Source organism: Gigantopelta aegis, chromosome 9, assembly GCF_016097555.1.
Source record: "Gigantopelta aegis isolate Gae_Host chromosome 9, Gae_host_genome, whole genome shotgun sequence".
In the NCBI taxonomy this organism is placed as follows: domain Eukaryota; kingdom Metazoa; phylum Mollusca; class Gastropoda; order Neomphalida; family Peltospiridae; genus Gigantopelta; species Gigantopelta aegis.
Genome location: NC_054707.1, coordinates 12,407,961 through 12,429,576, shown reverse-complemented (window position 1 = coordinate 12,429,576; position 21,616 = coordinate 12,407,961). Strand labels below are relative to the sequence as shown.

At 38.0% G+C, this 21,616-nt stretch overlaps 1 protein-coding gene across 1 annotated transcript in view; it reads right to left on the bottom strand.

Annotated features, from left to right (window-relative positions):
- Window positions 1–6,264: 6,264 nt before the first annotated feature.
- Window positions 6,265–21,616, bottom strand: part of LOC121381899 (solute carrier family 28 member 3-like) — a 25,180-nt gene continuing 9,828 nt past the window's right edge. Inside the window, exons 4-14 of the mRNA XM_041511301.1 lie at window positions 20,102–20,214; window positions 18,846–19,075; window positions 17,360–17,501; window positions 16,419–16,610; window positions 15,099–15,260; window positions 14,526–14,651; window positions 13,279–13,406; window positions 12,625–12,793; window positions 9,753–9,932; window positions 8,552–8,732; window positions 6,265–7,455 (exon numbers count right to left, since the gene is read on the bottom strand). Coding sequence (XP_041367235.1) covers window positions 7,277–7,455; window positions 8,552–8,732; window positions 9,753–9,932; window positions 12,625–12,793; window positions 13,279–13,406; window positions 14,526–14,651; window positions 15,099–15,260; window positions 16,419–16,610; window positions 17,360–17,501; window positions 18,846–19,075; window positions 20,102–20,214 — 1,802 coding nt within the window. The 3' untranslated portion in view covers window positions 6,265–7,276. The remainder of the gene's footprint in view (window positions 7,456–8,551; window positions 8,733–9,752; window positions 9,933–12,624; window positions 12,794–13,278; window positions 13,407–14,525; window positions 14,652–15,098; window positions 15,261–16,418; window positions 16,611–17,359; window positions 17,502–18,845; window positions 19,076–20,101; window positions 20,215–21,616) is intronic.

Sequence of the window (21,616 nt, the reverse complement as noted above, 5' to 3'; positions counted from 1 at the left end):
CAGAATAGACGTGTCCAGGGCGGGACGTTGCCCAGTGGTAAAGCATTCACTTGATGCACGGATGGTCTGGTATCGATCCCCATCAGTGGGCCCATTGAGCTAGTCTCGCTCCAGCCAGTGCACCATGAGTGGTATATCAAAGACCGTGGTATGTGTTATTCTGTCTGTGGGATGGTACATATAAAAGATCCCTTGCTGCTAATCGAAAAGAGTAGCCCATGAAGTGGCGACAGCAGATTTTCTCTCAATATCTGTGGTCCATAATTATATAACCGTAAATAAAATGTGTCGAGTGTGTCGTTAAATAAAATATTTTCTTCCTTCCAGACATGGCCATTTGATTTACAGTGAAGCACGTAAGCCAGTTTGGCAGACATTTTTGTGCTCAGTTTGGCTAATTCAGCCTGTTGTAGCCATAAATATGTGCTGATGTGTCAATAAACATTTAAGTATTGGTCATTATTAGACAAAATAATATGACAGTGCCACTTTCTTGTCTCCTTTGAATTCCGTTCTGTCTTCCTGCTCTGGTAGCACCTCCAATCTTTCAGCTACTTCTGCTGTCCACATCCACGTTCTGCTCTTGTCTTTCCAACCATTTGTCTCTTTTGGCCATCCATGCCCCACACACCTTCCATTTACCATCAGCATTTACCTGTGGGCTTAGTTTGATTACTTTATAGTTTCTAACAAACCAAATAATACTGAATGCTGTTAAAAGGACAACAACAACAACAAAACATAGAAGCTACATATTCAGGTATGTTTATTTCATTTCTTAAAATATAATCAACACAAACTACAAGTTTACTTTCAGTATGGCACATGTAGGTAATCAAAACATATCAACGGTAAGGAGATCAAAAGTGCATAAAGGAGTTGCATGTAAACAAATAAAACGATTAAAGTATAAAATAAAATTCTAAAATGGATATTTCAATGTATTGCATTTTGATGGCAGTAAATATGTAGTTTGATTGACGACATTTGTTCTGTGTACATTAAAAAGTGGCATCAATTGGAAGACATTAACATATAACTGGATCTCTTCTGGTTTGAACCAGACATGTTTGATTTAGTTCAGTGCTGTAACAACTGCTATGCGACATGCCAACAGCATCATTACAATGATGTTGAAATGTAAATGAGATGGTATGATTAAAGTAGTAAATGGCATGACTGAAATATGGTTATAACAGGATACCTAAAGAAATGTACTACTGGTATATTATAGTGTATGTTATTACCAATAATTTATAACAAAAACAACAAAACTGTCAGTTCCATGCTTGTGGAAAATAAAAATAAACTTAGGTGGAATGCTATAAAATGATAGAAGTTATGATGATTTGAATTTCAAATGTTGGGTTTGAACACAACTAAAGCACCAACAGCAATTGTTGTTTGTCAGGAGATTTACCAATGGCAACTTTTTGACATTGGATAAAAATTATTGCCATCTTTTGCTTTTTAATTGTGATTTATTTCTTGCAAAAGTTACTGTTTTAAAATTACTGTAAGCAAGCTAAAAATCGCGCATTTTGCAAACTTTCAAAATTACCCTAGATAACAGAAAGAATGAAATGTTTTATTTAACGACGCGCTCAACATATTTTATTTATGGTTATATGGCGTCAGACATATGGTTAAGGACCACACAGATTTTGAGAGGAAACCCGCTGTCGCCACTACATGGGCTACTCTTTCCGATTAGCAGCAAGGGATCTTTTATTTGCACTTCCCACGGGCAGGATAGCACAAACCATGGCCTTCATTGAACCAGTTATGGATCACTGGTCGGTGCAAGTGGTTTACACCTACCCATTGAGCCTTGCGGAGCACTCACTCAGGGTTTGGAGTCGGTATTTGGATTAAAAATCCCATGCCTCGACTGGGATTCAAACCCAGTACCTACCAGCCTGTAGACCGATGGCCTAACCACGACATCACCGAGGCCGGTCCTAGGTAACAGATTCTTATGTTCAAGCATGTTCATCTTAAAGAGACAGACCCTAGTTTCAACCCGTGAAAATGCACACTAAGTTTAGTTAAAGAGACAGACCCTAGTTTCAACCCGTGAAAATGCACACTAAGTTTAGTTAAAGAGACAGACCCTAGTTTCAACCCGTGAAAATGCACACTAAGTTTAGTTAAAGAGACAGACCCTAGTTTCAACCCGTGAAAATGCACACTAAGTTTAGTTAAAGAGACAGACCCTAGTTTCAACCCGTGAAAATGCACACTAAGTTTAGTTAAAGAGACAGACCCTAGTTTCAACCCGTGAAAATGCACACTAAGTTTAGTTAAAGAGACAGACCCTAGTTTCAACCCGTGAAAATGCACACTAAGTTTAGTTAAAGAGACAGACCCTAGTTTCAACCCGTGAAAATGCACACTAAGTTTAGTTAATCTACAAACATGAAACACATTTCGATAAAGTTACAATTGAGTGAAACATGAGTTTGTGACTTTGAAATGGTGAAATATCTCTAAAAATAGACTAAATTCTACTCCCATAACAGCACGTGCATTTTTTAAAATATGAGAAATGCATTTTGTGATAGTAAAAACACCAGGATGACCAAAAACACTTCCAATGTACAGAAATGGATACTATAAACAATAAAATCTAAGTAAAGTATGATTTCAGTTATCAAAAATGGCTCTAATAGTAAAAAATATGCCGTAGTGTTTAAAAACTTGGGTATGTCCCTTTAAGTGGTCAGTATTAACTTCTAGGATGTTAGGCCACACATATATACCACTTCAAATCCAATAGTTTTTTTTTTTTTAAATACCCAACTCATCCCAACCATAACCATATTTAATTTTTACTTACATGTTATACCCAAGCAACAATCTCATGGAGAGAAAATACAGAATTCAATCCATTTATTTGTATCAATTCGATCCCATTCAACAATCTTAACAAAAAACAATTACATCAAAATGTTAATTATGTTTTTAAAAAGAAAAAAAAAACAATAAATAATTAAAAAACACCTCAGCTATGTAGGCCTATGTATCTCTAAGGAGCCCCAAAGGGGACATACTGGAAAAACAATATCTGTCTGTATGAATTAGTTGTCCATGCACATTATTTTATCCATGTGCATGAATATTTTGTCCCCAGTGTGAGCTACAAATGACAACACACACACTGAAAAGGTATTTGGGGTTCAGTTCATCACAATGGTACAAAAGAAACTTGATCAAGGACATATTTATTGATTTGTATGCACATAACTAATTCATATGCACAGATTTATTAGTGGTGTTTTTTCATGTGGGTTTTTTCAGCATGTCCCCTTAGAGGCTCAATATATCTCCATATATCACTGACTAATCACTAAAACTAGCCATACAACTTAAATAGCCTAATTGGATATAACCATAAAAAGCAAAATTGAACAAAAACTGCACCAACTTCTCTTTCACTAATCATCAACCTTTGGTCCTAGACATACACTAGGATTAAAACTGACAGGAGATGAGAAAACAATGCTACTCAAAAAGCAAATTATGCTTTTAGATAATCAGTTTTATCTTTCCATCTTATTTTTGCACGGCCCTAGCTTGGGATTTTCAGGTGGTATGCAGACTGTTTCGGCGATGGAATAAAACGCTGTTGGCATAGAGCATACACGCATTTACATCATATATTTTAATTTAAAAAATATATTTATAATCTCAGGGTGCACAGTGCGTACCTGCGTATATGGAAGCTAGGCCCCTGTTTTGACAATATTCCAGGTACATGTGTATCCAAAGGTCCTAACATTTAGGGGTGATAATATAAATCATAAGCTTTATGTCTCAAGTTTTCTGCATTGCTGTTGAAAAAAAAATTACACTATAAGGAGTCTACTTTGTAAAATTGCGTCTCACTTTCTAAACTTTGTCTCCAAGTTAAAATTTGAGAAGTACAGATTATATTTTACTTCCCACTCCACAAAATTAATTTCAAGACCATAGATGACTCAAATAACTGAGGTGTGTGCCCAGGACAACATACATTAACCTCAGTTGGATATAAGCATGAAAATAAATTTAAAATCCATTGAAATGAACAACAAGAACAACCAGATAAATTAATGTTTGGCTGCACCACAGTAAACAGGTGTAATTGATTATGTAACATAATGACTATGGTATTGTTCATATGGATGACGAGATGGTAACTAAACAAAATGGCTGCTTGGAGCTATTATTATGAAATGTAAAATACATGCAAATAATTTATAACGAAAAATACTGATCATACAATAATAACCATCATTGATATGTAATACATGACAAACATTTTTAATTAAAACACCAGATATTCCTTGTGGCAAATAAAACACGCTCCTTATTTTCAGTGCTCGTAAAGTCACCTGAGATTCATCATCATAGAGATTACACAAAACACAAACATTTACAACATAAACACCCAATTTTCATGCTAGTGAACAAAACACTTAATACAGTCATTCAACTCACCATGTATCCAAGATTCATTATATATATAACAGTACCTTACAGTAACAGCATCATACAGTAACAGTACCTTACAATTGTTGTATGGTATCTAATGTGCGTTCAAACTAAAACAGGATGACAAACATCGACTATGTGAATAATTACACATCTTTCTGTCGGTCTCACCATGTACTTTAAGACTGACTAGATGTCGTACAATTTCTATATCGTCTCTTCTGAGTATACAAGGATGTGTGTTATGCTCCAGCAACCTTTCCAGGCTAGTGCAAGGCTGTCTATGGAACCAAACTAGTCTTTCTTTCATAGTCTTATCTTGATGACTTTCTTGCATTTATTAGATTTAAACACATGTTTGATGAAATGGTCCAAAGACCAGAAATGGTTTCAGATGGCTACAAAAATGTGAGCTCATAGTGAAACCAGAAAAAATGTCACCTATTTAAGAAGGAAGTAAAGTACATCAGTCATATTGTAGCCAAGGCAACCATTTCTATTGACTGATAAATTTCAGCAGTAAAGAACTCAAAGACATTTAACCAAGAAACTAGGACATGTACTTTCTTTTTTAGGCCTTAGTTGGACTTTAAAAACATTTTTGGCCGCAGTTCAAAATTTTATGGGGTTTTTTTTGGGTTTTTTTTTTTTAAACAGTCCGACGCAGTTTATTTTGGCAGCCCATCTAAATTGATCAAATCACCTTAAAACCTTTTCGGTCAAGCACTCTAATTTTATTGTTTGGACTTAAATTTTTGTAGCACATTTTGGTCTTCGGTCTTTGATCTAACTACTAAATTCGTATTCCAAATTCCGCCACCTCAAACTTACCCCCCCCCCCCCCCCCCCCCCCCGGCCCAGACCATATAGATCAGACTTTAAACTTTTAGACCTTCGTTCAAAATTTTATGTCGAAATTACTTCTTTTTAAAAAAAATATTATTAAATAGTCCGATCCTCTCTTCTTTCTCTTATTTATTTTTGGACTGTCCTTCTAAAATGCTCCAAATTATATAAATATTCGGCTGAGCAGTCAATTCAATTATTTTTGGCTTGTAACTTTTTTCTTTCTAATTTTAATCCTACTAATTTCTTTTAGTAATTGCTATTTTCAAAATTCTGTCCATATTCACCCCCACCCCCTTCCCAAATCAGGCGTGTTATCTATCTATCTAATTTCTTTTTGACCGCCCGATCTATTCTAGCGACCAAATTTAATGAGTAGAATTTTCTTTATTAATTATATTAAAGCCCCACTATTTAATTTTGGGATGTAAATTTCAAAATTATCCCCTTAATTTTGTTCTGTCCCGGAGCAAGTCACTGGCTATCCAGAGACAGGCCCCGGGACGGACATGCTCGAAACTCTAGTGGTATATGAGCATGTTAAAATGATTCGCACTCGCGTACCAAAGAAACTGAGCTGAGGTAATTACTTTTGTTAGCCAGCTATTACTGGAGATTTATCAATGGTTAGCAGCACCATTGCATGCACTTCTGCGGAGAGCCAAAACGAAACAAGAGAAAGAAAGTTAGGAAAAAAGAAAGAAAGAAAGAAATGTTTTATATAACGATGCATTCAACACATTTTATTTACGGTTATATGGCGTCAGACATATGGTTAAGGACCATACAGATTGAGAGAGGAAACCCGCTGACGCCACTTCATGGGCTACTCTTTTCAATTAGCAGCAAGGGATCTTTTATATGCACCATCCCACGGCCTTTGATATACCAGTCGTGGTGCACTGGCTGGAACGAGAAATAGCCCAATGGGCCCACTGACAATGATCGATCCCAGACCGACCGACCGCTTTACCACTGGGCTACATCCCGCCCATCTTCTGGGAAGAGTCGAAAATAAAAAAGAGAAAGAAAGTTAGGAAGACTTCTGCAATCCAAACAGCCATTGAGGAACATTGGGATCAGTCTTGTAAAGAAATCTTTAACAACCTGAAAGTTCACTTGACTTCAACTCCATCTCCATCTTCAAATCAACAGGTGACAATTTAATGATGCCAGTATCACTTAACCCATACAATCAGTGTCCAAAACTGAACAGGAAAAAGGAATTATTGGTCGTGGTTTACAGAGATATTACACAATGTTTAGATCGTGCATAGATAAATTTCATATAATTTGTAACTGCTGTTTATTTAACACCTGCGCTAACATATAGTAAACTGAAGTGACATGGTTTTATTGTGGATAGGCACCACAGCACATGTTCATGACATACATTTTGTGAACATCCGTTGCTTTCTTCCAGGTGCTTAATTCACAAAGGTCTCTTAGGCTCTGCTAAACAACAAAGCATCTTCTTTGCAAGTCTTTTAGCATTGCACTGCAGGAGTTTAGTGAATTAGGCCCCTGGTTTACAGTATTTAATAAACCCATCCACCCTGTTACACTAAAGAAGACAATCTACCCAACCCCTTACATTTATCCACCTCTACACATTTTTAAGATTCACAATAGATACTGTACGTCTGTCTGGTAAAACTAAGACAGGATGACAAACATTTCTAACAACAAACTTTCCGCTGTTATTTGATTCAGTCTATTCCAATTGGATGGATATCGCTAAAAAACCCTGAATGTTATCCTGAGATAAAGTTCAGAAAATGATGTCATTAATTCTTATATAATATGAATAACATTCGTCTTCCTTTCTTTCGACTCGACGCATACTTGAAATTACACAACACACAAGATTACTAAGCCTAGGCCAGTACTAGGATATCGCTGAACACATACTTGAAATTACACAACACACAAGATTACTAAGCCTAGGCCGGTACTAGGATCCGGTTGTAGCATTTAACACAAGCTCCGTGACGTTGCTGATCAATCCAGTAGTGAAGGACGTCACGGTTTCCGTGGTGACGAAGTCGCTCGAGTTGTAGATCAGTGTCGAGTTGATGTCGGTCACATTTCCCGCACACAGACTGTCATACACGGGCTCTATCATAAGAAGTCCTGTGGGAAGACACAGTGAAATCAGAACAGTGAAATCAGAATACATGAGGAGCAGTTATCTAATGATCAAGATCAAAACTGCTTATGATTTAAATGGAAAAAAACATTTTAAAAAGAAGAGAAAAGAATGAAAGAAAAAGAAAAACTACACCAGGCTTTTGACAGTTATTACAAGTTTAAAACAGTATCCAAAGCATAGAAGTTCAAAATATTAAGCCTTTAATAAACAAAATAGGCCCAATTTGTTTTGTAAAACTGAACGAAAGAAAGAAATGTTTTATTTAACGACACACTCAACACATATGGTTAAGGACCACACAGATATTGAGAGAGCAAACCTGCTGGAGTCACTTCATGGGCTACTCTTTTCAATTAGCAGCAAGGGATCTTTTATATGCACCATCCCACAGACAGGGTAGTACATACCATGGTCGTGGTGCACTGGTTGGGACAAGAAATAGCCCACTGACAGGGATCAATCTCAGATTGACCGTGCATCGAGCGAGTGCCTTACCACTGGGCTACATCCTGCCCCTTTGTTAAATTGAACCAAATCCAACTAATATCAGAGGAATCTAACTTTTCATTGTTTTGTTAATGTGCTAAGTGACTAACAAATACAAAATTTTATTTTAATTAATATTTGAACACATCTAAAATTGAATGCTGGACTTGGTTGGTTTTCTTTAGATTTATGTTACAGGAATCTAATTAGAACTGCATGATTTTTGTTTATGTAAACATTCAGGTGTCAAATTCCAAACCAAGTCCTGGCAAAGACCAATCATCTTTTAATGTCAATTTTGTAGTACTTTCTCAAAGTATATTTTAAGAATAATGTCAATTTTGAAGTCTACTTTCTCAAGAGTATATTTTAAGAATAATGTCAATTTTGAAGTCTACTCTCTCTGAGTATATTTTAAGAAAATGTCAATTTTGAAGTCTACTTTCTCAAGAGTATATTTTAAGAATATGTCAATATTGAAGTCTACTTTCTCAGAGTATATTTAAAAGACAAAACATCTGTAACATTAGGAGCTGATTCACTTTGTTTTATAAGTAAAAATTAAACATTGTTTTGCTACCAAAAGCTCACCAGCTAATGATGCCGTCATCAGACAGGCAATGATTCCTCCAAACAGAGCTCGGATGACGATCTGAGCCAGATCTCCAGATCTCTTGGGTGCCATCGGCCCGAGACCACCCAGTTGGATACCGATAGAACTCAGGTTAGAGAAGCCACACAGGGCATACGTGGCGATGATTTCTGACCGGATCTGAAAATAATGACAATAACAATTATATGGCTGTTAGTATGAGGATAAAGTAGAGTGTTCACTATATGTTTCAAAGAAAGTGGCCATTTGTCTGAAAAGGGCCACTATGTTCCATGTGAGGTGAAAAATGAAACATTTGTGGGATTCAAATAGACAATAATACCCACAAATCTAAAAACTCCATATGGTTATGTCCATTGTAAACTGAATCGTTCTTCTACGGAACTAACTGTATATTTGGTATTTCTTGAAAAAAAATACTTGGCTACAATCTAACTGTAGACCCTTGAGCCGTCAACTTCGCCTGTTCCAATTGCTCATGACGTCACTTTCCAATGACGTCATTTGCTTTCCGGGTGTTATTTTCATTTGATCCCGGAAAAAGGATGTAATTAACTAATCACAATACAGAACACACTCACCGTCATTTTACAATTTGAAATGAAGTCTGAAAAGGTTACTGATGTTACAATAGGCCAGCAATGAACCAGTTGTTTAACAAGTGCTGAGCTCTGAGATGCAATGTATTTTTATGTGGTATTTTATTTGACGAAATAAACTCAACCTGACCACATTGAAACTGTTAATGACAGATTCCTGTCCAGGTTAAAACCTCTTTGAGTCCAAGGATAACTCAAGTACTTGCCAAATTTGCCAATTGTGAATTTTATTTCAATTTAGCAAAATAATTTCATGTAATAATTGATATATTAATAACTGGGCTTCTGCCATTTTTACAGTTTAATCAATAATTGGATGAAATGTTCTGACCTGGATCCCAATGAAAAATATGGTTAACATTGTAGAAATCTTCTACAACTAACTTGTGTTATATCATCAAAATCACTCATCTTTGTTTTAGACTTCATTTCTTTCTGATTTCTTTAGCACAATAATAAAACCCTTAATCAAACTTGCATCTGAACCCCAATCCACTGCTAACATGACTGGTTGGATTATAGCAAAGTTTAATTTTGTTCAGTGATGGACTAAACCTAATGTTAGAACAAATAAACTTACTGATAAAACTGTTCCCTGCAGACACTCCTGACGGTTGGTGATGAACTTAGCGAGTTCCTTGTACGCCACAAACTCGTTGAGAAACGTCTTGATCCCAACCAGCTCACCCACCACTCCCGCATCCTTCCACTCCACACCCATCAAGTAGGTTATCGGCATGAACACGTACGAACAGATCAACTGAAAAATCACCCAGAATATTAAATCACCGTACACAGATATAAATTAAAATAAACATTCTGTACAACATAATTATTCTTTAGGCCAGTAGGGATTGTGGGGGTACTTTGCTATATAAATATATATAGCCCAGCCCACAGACACACACACTAGAGACTGTGCCCCCTCCACTAGAGATTGTGTTCACTCCCCTCTCTAGATATTGTTCCTACATTCCTGTTATTGATGATATATAAATAGCAATGCTAAAAAAAAAAAAATGCTTCAAAACTTAGTAAGACAATGTTCCAATTTGTAATCAAGGGATAAAAGGGATGACTTGACTAACCAATACACTTAGAGAAAATAGTAGGTGAAACATGTTTCAATGTAATAAAATGTGAAAAAACCCAGTACTATAAATGAAATGTAAGGTAAAGTTACAATTCATTCAACCATTTTAGCTGATTTTTGTGATTATATCCAATTACGGTTCAAGCACGCTGTCCTGGTCACACACATCAGCTATCTGGGCTGTCTGTCCAGGACAGTGGGTTATTTGTTAGTGTTTAGTGAGAGAGAAGAGAGTGTAGTGGTCGTTAAAACTCGCTTTGGGTGGGAGCCAGTATCGGGCTGCGAACCCTGTACCTACCAGCCTTATGTCCAATGGCTTAACCACAACACAACCAAGGCTGGTAAAGTTACAATCCTGACATCTGAAACTCTGGATACACCCCCACCCTCCATTATACTCCACACTGGGTACCAGTCTGAACATAACTGATAAGTTGATTAATTTTCAGTGTTGTCAGGGGAGATGACCACAATATTACTTTGTAACATAGGTGGAGTTAGGGGTCACCTAGATCAGTTCCAGCTTAGCATAATTAGTTTAAGCAGAGTTAGAGAATAAAGGCATATTCATTTCAATAAAAATTCATAAATAATTTAAATGACATTTGTTGTGGTTATCTTGGATGATATAAGTTTGTAAAAACTAAACATAACAGACAGTGATAACCCCTGTAAAACGCCTGTAATAATATACTCTTCAAAAAAAGAAACGCAAAAGGGTACAAATGGGTTATAACTCCGATTTTATGTTTCCTACCGGTTCATGCTTTGTGAATATAAGGTCATTGCATGTCCCAAACACATTCCCACGGTTACATTCGATAAAACGCAGCTACTGTACAATAAAGTTCCAAAATGTGAATATTCGCAAAAACGCAGCCACGTGCAAACCATGTCACCACTGCACGTGCGTTGTCTGCACGTGCAACATGAACACCGACAGTATAAAAGTGCAGGGTGTTCGCTTGCCTGGCCTCTGTATCTGGCCGACAGTTGACAATCCAGGACATGCCACGTCTCAGTGAACCGCAGAGAAACAATGCCATCGGCCGACTAGACGCAGGCGAATCCAGAACGGCCGTTGCCAGGGCATTCCATGTGTCCCCAAGCACCATCTCCAGACTGTGGAACCGTTACCAGCAACATGGATCAACACGTGACCTCCCTAGATCCGGTAGACCACGGGTCACTACCCCCGGGCAGGACCGCTACATCCGGGTACGCCACCTTCGGGAACGATTGACTACTGCCACCTCCACAGCCGCAGCAATACCAGGTTTTCGCAGGATATCCGACCAGACCGTACGGAACCGCCTACGTGAGGTAGGAATTCGTGCCAGGCGTCCAGTTCGAGGTGTCATCTTAACACCACAACACCGTCGACTCCGACTGCAGTGGTGCCAGATTCATCGACAATGGCCTCAACTGCGATGGAGACAGGTGTGGTTCAGTGACGAGTCCCGATTTCTGCTCCGACGTCATGATGGAAGATGTCGCGTGTATAGGCGTCGTGGTGAACGTTATGCGGCAAACTGCGTGCAGGAAGTGGACAGATTCGGCGGGGGTAGTGTCATGGTGTGGGCAGCCATCTCACACACTGGCAGAACTGACCTGGTCCACGTGCAGGGCAACCTGAATGCACAGGGCTACATTGACCAGATCCTCCGGCCACACATCGTTCCAGTTATGGCCAACGCCAACGCAGTGTTCCAACATGACAACGCCAGGCCTCACTCAGCACGTCTCACAACGGCTTTCCTACAGAACAACAACATTAATGTCCTTCCTTGGCCATCGATATCACCGGATTTGAACCCAATTGAGCATCTATGGGACGAGTTGGACCGACGCCTCCGACAGCGACAACCACAGCCCCAGACCCTGCCCGAGCTGGCAGCAGCCTTGCAGGCCGAGTGGGCCACCATCCCCCGGGACGTCATCCGTACTCTGGTTGCTTCAATGGGCAGGCGGTGCCAGGCAGTTGTCAACACACGCGGAGGCCACAGCCGGTATTGACTCCAGATGACCTTGACCTTGGTGGTGTGTCCTATCACTTACTCACAATGGACTAGAGTGAATTGTGAACAATCCTGCAACATTTGGTAATTATCGGACTCACCATTCAATAATTAAATCAATTCTCCAAATGTTACGACAATGTGGTTTTGCGTTTCTTCTTTTGAAGAGTATATGTAACACACAGTGAGAAAGTACAACACACTGTAATAAAGTGTAACACACAGTGATAGAGTAACACACTGTATTAACATGTAACACACGAATGGTAAAGTGCAACACACTATAGTAAAGTGTAACACTCGGTGACAGTTGGTATCTGGTGACAAGTAGGTATACAGACCTCGAAGGACAGCTCCGGGTGACAGATGAACCCCCCGAACCAGGACAGTGTGGCGTTGACGAAGGCTAGCAGGGCGAGGAATGCGATGAGGTTGGCGGCGATGTTCGCCACCAGCACGATGGATGACGATGCACCTGCAGCGGCCGCCTCCAGCAGGTTGCGGTGGTCGCTGGAAAATAATCATTACCATCACATTACACTGTGACATAATAAAAAAATATATCCACCATTGTCAAACAAAATGAATGTATTTTTGGCGAATGACAATAAAACTGTTCTATGCAGGTGTTGTATATTATTACCCATATGGTTAAAAATATCTTGGTACATATATATCAAAGTCTCACTAGAATGGGACGTAACACTTTGTGACGTCATTGATTGGTGCACTACAACCTAACAGGAACGTCAGTCAAACGAGTTGATTGATATAAATTACGATCGATTGTAGGTAATAAATAGGATATTAAACTCGCTACCATTTCGAATCATGTTTATGTCACTTGGGACATAAACATGATAAGAAACGGAAGCTCGTTTAATATCCTATAATGTTTACCTGTCAGTTTTGATACAAAAATGGCATATTCAAGTTCAATATATATTAATTGAATGGCAATAAAACTGTTATGTGCAGGTATTGTGTATTTTTACCTGTCGGTGTCGATGTGTTTGGCTTTAGTGATGTGGCTTTTCTCGGTTTCTGGATAAAGCAGCTTGGAGACAGCCAGAGCACACGGGGCATTCAGCACAGACGCACACAGCAGGTGCTCTGGGGGAACCTACAACACACAAACACTTTTAAATCTTCACATCATTAATACAGATTTTAACAAACTGTTTCAAAACATATTTAAAACTCCCAAATAACATTTCCAAAACTCATTAGAGCATCATGTGTAATATTAACACTGTAAAACACAGAAGAAAAACTTTATGGAGACCAGGGCCCGTGCTTATAAAACTGTTAAAAGAGTCCAGACTCAATCTCTAATGAAAGAAAGGAATGTTTTATTTAACGACGCACTCAACACATTTTCTTTACGGTTATATGGCGTCAGACATATGGTTAAGGACCACACAGATTTTGAGAGGAAACCCGCTGTCGCCACTACATGGGCTACTCTTCCGATTAGCAGCATGGGATCTTTTATTTGCACTTCCCACAGGCAGGATAGCACAAACCATGGCTTTTGTTGAACCAGTTATGGATCACTGGTCGGTGCAAGTGGTTTACACCTACCCATTGAGCCTTGCGGAGCACTCACTCAGGGTTTGGAGTCGGTATCTGGATTAAAAAAACCATGCCTCAACTGGGATCCGAACCCAGTACCTACCAGCCTGTAGACCGATGGCTAACCACGACGCCACTCCAATCTCTAATGACGTCACACGCATACCATTTGTATGGCATTGTCATGACATTAGAGTCTCGAGTCTAGACTGTAAAAGTTTTAAAAGCACCAGGCCAGGAATCCCTCCGTGTCACTGTGAGATTCATCCTGGCAGCAAACACGTGCCCTGTGATATCATTACAAGAAGGAACGAAAAGAAGAAGAAGATGTGTAATATTTTTTAACAATCCATATTGGAATGTATTTTTCTTATTACAAAACAAATTTTATAATTTCTAAAATAGATATTTTTCTCAATACAAAAAAGCTCAAATATAACTTTTTAGTTCTTGGAAAATGTACTAAAATTCCCAACATTTTCTAAAACCTGTACAAACAGTATGTTTAATACAAGAGTGAAAGCCATTATTTCATTTCTCTATCAAAAAACCCAAACCAAACAAAAACTCTTAATGTTTGGTGAGATACAAACACTTAATCACACCAGACATTTAAAAAACAAAAAAACACTAGCAACTTGAGGTTGCGACATCATTGTGTACTTACTCCAAATGACACGTAGGCCGCCAGGACTCCCCCCGCAATCGTCGCAAACCCCCCGACCATCACCGCGTGCAGCTCAGACTTTGTCATCACATTCAGAAACGGACGAATCAGAATAGGCGCCTCAGTCTGAAAGGATGTTAAACAAATATGTTAATTGAAAAGAGAAATAAATATGTCACTTCAAAATGAAATGGATCAGTAAGAATAGAAGCCTGAAAAAGAATGTTAAATAAATAAGTAAATGTAAATGGCAACCAGTGTGCTGATAGTTATTTTCATTAACCACCCTACCAGGATATAAATATATTTTTCAAATGTGTACCCTCTCTGTAGGATATATTTTTAAAACATGATGTGCTCAGAAGCCATTTGTTACATTCTACAAAACATTTTGTAATGTAAATTCATGTAAAAAAAAAAACATTTGTTTTGTGCCTGCAAATTAAAATGTTTTACCAAGTTTTAAGCTGGGTGAAAAACCCATGTTGGGGAGATAGGCAAAGGGCAAAATGGTTTATTCAGTTATGGAGGTTTAAGAATCACTGTACGAGTCTGCTATGAAAATTAACACACCTGTCCAACAAAGATGTTTCCAGCAGCACAGAGCGACTCCGCGACTGTTGTTCCGAGAGTGACCCTCATCAGCCAGGCGATCTTACCAATGATGGCCTGCATGGCACCAATGTAGTACAACACCGATATGAAACAGCTGAAGAAAACCACAACTGGCAGGACCTGTGAAATAACAAATATATCACACACAGTCAGTCACAATCACATAAAACCAAAATACACCTCACAACTACTGTCATAAATCAGATTGTTGTAACAGCCTGGTAGTTGACAGATTTGTTTATTATGATGTCGACTCAAAGATTGACAAAGATGCCTACTGTGCATGTTTCTAGTTCTTCCAGTAACGATAAGGTTCATGATTGTAAGCCTATCCTGGAAACACTTGTCAAGTAAAACTGTCAGCTTACATATCTGCTTTATTGGTAAGAGTCCTTGTAGAAACACCAGGTTCCTCACTTTTTCTCCATCGAACAAATGTCAAAATAACCAAACATTCTACATGAGATAGCTAGAGTTTAAAATGTGCTATGGTGTCATTAAGTAGGTATTTCATTCTCTTACTCCCTTACTTCTTAATACGCCATTGGATAACAGTTACTGCCCTTGGTTGAAGGAATAACATATGGCTTTTAATTTTGTTTTTATTTATTGCAAAAGTTACTGGTTTAAAACTGCTGAAGGCAGGCTCAAACTTGCAATAGATGGGCATGTTGCATTTGGAAAAAAGTTAAAGCCTGCATGAACAAGGCTGCACAAACTATATTAATGCTGCATTGAAAGAAAGGAAGGAAATGTTTTATTTAACGACGCACTCAACACATTTTATTTACAGTTATATGGCGTCAGACATATGGTTAACAACCACATATATATATATATATAAAGAGAGGAAACCCAGTCGCCACTTCATGGGCTACTCTTTTCTATTAGCAGCAAGGGATATTTCATATGCACCATCCCACAGATAGGGTAGTACATAACACGGCCTTTGATATACCAGTTGTGGTGCACTGGCTGGAACAAGAAATAGCCCAATGGGCCCACCAATGGGGATCGATCCCACACCGACTGCGCTACGAGCGAATGCTGTACAATTGGACTACGTCCCACCCCTGTTGCATTGAGCTACACACACACAAAATTCAGGTACCTCATTTTCTTTTTGTGTTACCCATTATGTCCATATAAATGATGTCCTAAATTTAAGGTGCAAACGAAAAATATGTTACATATAATTAGATTTGCTAGAGCGATGCACGAACGAAATGGCCATTATCACCATGTAAATACTTAGAGGTAAATGATTCCTCAACTCACCTTCATTGCAAAGATATGATCGATGTATTTCTTCCCAAACACAAACTCTGAGCCGTAGTCGGTGTATGAGAGGAAAGTCTGGACCTCATGACCGAGAAAGCGAAACACCTTGTAGCCTACGTCCCACTTCAGAATGAGCACAGCAAAATAAAACTGTAGGGTGAGACCTCCAACTACTGGACGCCAGTTGACCTGTGTATAAAATAAAACTGTAGGGTGAGACCTCCAACTACCGGACGCCAGTTGACCTGTGTATAAAATAAAACTGTAGGGTGAGACCTCCAACTACCGGACGCCAGTTGACCTGTGTATAAAATAAAACTGTATGGTGAGACTTACTATACTGAAAATGCACGTTATTTTAATTCACATTTTCTGACAAATTGAAATCATGCCACATACATATGTACTCTTTATCGAAGACATGGTCACCTTGTATTTACTTGCACCCACCTGACATCCTCATCCTCTGCCGCTATTAAAGCTGGTCTGACCCACAGCACTAACTAACAACCGCTGGTAGTTGGGCAGTATAGTAGGTGGTTACAAGTGCCTCTTGACAATGCCAGAAGTACTTAACAATGCTAGAAGTACTTAATAATGCTAGAAGTACTGAAGATTGCCAGAAGTACTTAACAAGCCAGAAGTACTTAACAATGCCAGAAGTACCACTGAACACTCTCTGAAGTGGTCAGACTATGCCCACAGCCAAAGCAGATGGGAAATGACAGGTGTGTTGCACAGATAGGCACAAGAGACAAGCACATGTCGCAGGTGCAGATACAAGGACTGGGATGTGGAGATGGACAGCAAAAGAAGTTGAAAGATAGAAGCTGGCCAGATCAGGAATAAATGAGATGGAATTCAAAGGAGAGAAAGGGAAGGGAACAGTGGGATTAATAAATTAAAAATAATAATAACAATAAAAAATAAAAACTGACCTTGAGTGGACTAACTGAGCAGATGAAGAGAATCAAGATGAACATCGCCATGCCGACCAGCGAGATGAGGTTTCTGGGAGACGACCACACCGAAGTGATGATAACAGCGACCACACCACCGTAGATGAGAGCAAACCCAACCCTGGAAAACAACAAGGTACGGGGTCACTTATTCAACGTAGAGGACTGCTAAGTACCTTCTTAAAGGTTAACATTATAATAAAACTATTAACAATGAGCTATATGGTGTAAATCTACAGGTTTTACTATACACTATGTGTTTCCAATAATGAGTTAAACAAATTTATACCTAATTTTGCTTTCATGTAAACACCTACGCTAAACATTCCAAACTTTATTTGAAAACAAGGATGACATAATTTTTGAGGTCGACGAGTCACTTTTCGAACACTTGTTTTTGCTTCATACACAATAAATAAAACATATCCAATGGTAATTTTTGATATGATATATTTGACAAAAAGTACTTTTTATTTCTTTCATCCTTTAAAACTTCATTTTAATATTTTTTTCAGAATTAAACAGTATTGTCTGCTTGTTATAGAAATCTGACAGGGGTCAAGGTCTTTATTTTAATGTGGTGAAGCGTTGTAATATAGCTAATTTTGAATTTGAATGACTTTGCATCTCATTACAATAACAAACTCGATACATGACGTTTCTGTTTTAAGAATGCTGGAAAAATTCCAGTGCAAAATTGCTGTTGAACTTTTTTTGTTTCAACATTACTAATGCACCTGAATGTGTCTGAAGAAAATTTCGTGATTAAATGATTGTACCTTTTACGAAATATGGATTTCAAGTGAAATTACGTTAAGATATGTTTTATTTATTGTGTATGAAGCCACAACAAGGGTGCGAATAGTTACTTGTCGTAGACCTTAATATGTGACGTCATTCTTGATCATTTTCAGTATATCACTACCCAGATTCAGTCGGAGAAAATCACATGAAATTAAGTCACTATTCAAGGGAGTTAATTCAATGGTACCTTTTTACTGTTAGCTAAAAACAATTTAATGCTGGGGGTTTTAATACAAAATTTTATATAATTGAAACAGCATTTATTGTAAATTAAAACATACATAATGTCATCTGATATTTCAATAATTTGACCACAATTGCAAATTGGCAAACACTGTCTGCTTTTAACTTTACTTCATTATAATGTTAACCTTTAGACAATGTCATTAACCAACAATGTAATCTGTAAAACCTAGCTGGCATCCATGTTGTAAAAGTTACTGAAATTTGGTGGCTTCCAGCTTACATGTATTTTTATAATGCTAGAAATGACAGGCCTTCAGATTTCCCGGAAACAACTGTGTTGCAGCGTGTCGGTAAAATCACGGAACCGAATTTTATTTAACTGGGTTAATAATGGTAAATATCAAATGGATTTATGATATAAAAAATCGTTGGTAGGTTCTAGGTATAAAAGTATAATAATTTACCAACATCTCACCATTTCAAAATATACCACTTTTTGTGTAATGCCTCCAAGACTGGCTTTAGGCAGTGGTCAAATATATCCTTTCCAAATTTGTCTTTAACAAAGCTGATGACGATGAGGGAAAACACTACACAAGTGACGGCAATCAGAGGCACGGTGTCCACACATTTGTACACGACTCCTAAAATCAGGGCTGCAATGAAGTATCCAAGGTAACCAAGGCCTAGACAGGTGAAGATAATCTGAAAAAAACCCAATGGTGGGGGTGTTTAATTTAATATTTTGAATTATTAATCACTGGCTGTTGGATGTCTAATATTGCATAATTGTTCCATAAGCAACATGGGATCTTTTATATTTACTTTCCCACGGACAAGACAGCACACACCACAGCCTTTTGAGTATCAGTCATCGGGCACTGGTTGCAACAAGAAACTCCTACGACCTAATCATTTTTGTTGGGGTTTTTTGTTTAACGACACCACTAGAGCACATTGATTTATGACCCAATCACCTCAATCAAGCACTGTTCTGATCATTCATATTGGAAATGTTTTATTTAATGACACACTCAACACATTTTATTTATGGTTATATCATATATGGCATCTAAAATATGGTTAAGGACCACACAGATATTGAGAAAGTAAACCCGCTGTCACCACTTCATGGGCTACTCTTTTTGATTAAAAGCAAAGGATCTTTTATATACACCATCCCACAAACAGGGTACTAAATAACATGGCCTTTGATATACCAGTTGTAAAGCGCTGGCTGGAACGAGAAATAGCCCAATGGGAACACCAACGGTGATCGATCATCGAATTGGCGCTTTACCACTGGGCTACGTCCTGCTCCCCATTCATACTGGTGTTCAGTGAAAAGGTATCTACAAAAAGAAACCTGTAGGTTCATATTTGACACCACCCCCCTTGACCAGACCATTCTATAACCTTCAGGCTTGTATGCATGATTTTTAATGGGGAGGTGCGAATTCCTCATGATGGCACCAATAAAGCAAAAAATAAAAAAAATAAAACAATATCTTTACGTTATCTAAATTTGCTAGAATTGTTTTTGGACCTTTGGTAATTTGAGTGTGTGCGTACACACCGTCGCACCCTCCCATGTACAGATCTGCCCTTGGTAACCACTTGGGACTAATGTTACTGTAGGCTAGTTTATAACTGTTTCTTAGCTACAGAAATTTTAACAATAGATGTTATTTGCATAAAACCACAAGAGTTGTCATTATTTTACTCCCATACCAGTTTTAGTTTCTTCTTGTTGTCTCCGACAAAACCTTCCATTTTCGCATGCATCATGCCTAGACTGGATAGCAGGCTGCTGTTCCCGGAATCAGAGCTGTCACTCGATCCACCTAAAACACATTTTAAAATAGTAACAACTGTGCTGTATAGATCTCCACAAATTAACATGCCCCTCCAACCCACCAAAACAGGGAAGAAAAGCAAATGTCTCAGTAGGTACATACACAGTAAATTGTTCTATGTTGTTTTTAAACAGCTACCCTGTATATGATCATCACACGTACAAGTCACATTAACACACCGTACCACTAAAACAAATGTCTCAGTAGGTACATACACAGTAAATTGTTCTATGTTGTTTTTAAACAGCTACCCTGTATATGATCATCACACGTACAAGTCACATTAACACACCGTACCACTAAAACAAATGTCTCAGTAGGTACATACACAGTAAATTGTTCTATGTTGTTTTTAAACAGCTACCCTGTATATGATCATCACACGTACAAGTCACATTAACACACCGTACCACTAAAACAAATGTCTCAGTAGGTACATACACAGTAAATTGTTCTATGTTGTTTTTAAACAGCTACCCTGTATATGATCATCACACGTACAAGTCACATTAACACACCGTACCACTAAAACAAATGTCTCAGTAGGTACATACACAGTAAATTGTTCTATGTTGTTTTTAAACAGCTACCCTGTATATGATCATCACACGTACAAGTCACATTAACACACCGTACCACTAAAACAAATGTCTCAGTAGGTACATACACAGTAAATTGTTCTATGTTGTTTTTAAACAGCTACCCTGTATATGATCATCACACGTACAAGTCACATTAACACACCGTACCACTAAAACAAATGTCTCAGTAGGTACATACACAGTAAATTGTTCTATGTTGTTTTTTAAACAGCTACCCTGTATATGATCATCACACGTACAAGTCACATTAACACACCGTACCACTAAAACAAATGTCTCAGTAGGTACATACACAGTAAATTGTTCTATGTTGTTTTTAAACAGCTACCCTGTATATGATCATCACACGTACAAGTCACATTAACACACCGTACCACTAAAACAAATGTCTCAGTAGGTACATACACAGTAAATTGTTCTATGTTGTTTTTAAACAGCTACCCTGTATATGATCATCACACGTACAAGTCACATTAACACACCGTACCACTAAAACAAATGTCTCAGTAGGTACATACACAGTAAATTGTTCTATGTTGTTTTTAAACAGCTACCCTGTATATGATCATCACACGTACAAGTCACATTAACACACCGTACCACTAAAACAAATGTCTCAGTAGGTACATACACAGTAAATTGTTCTATGTTGTTTTTAAACAGCTACCCTGTATATGATCATCACACGTACAAGTCACATTAACACACCGTACCACTAAAACAAATGTCTCAGTAGGTACATACACAGTAAATTGTTCTATGTTGTTTTTAAACAGCTACCCTGTATA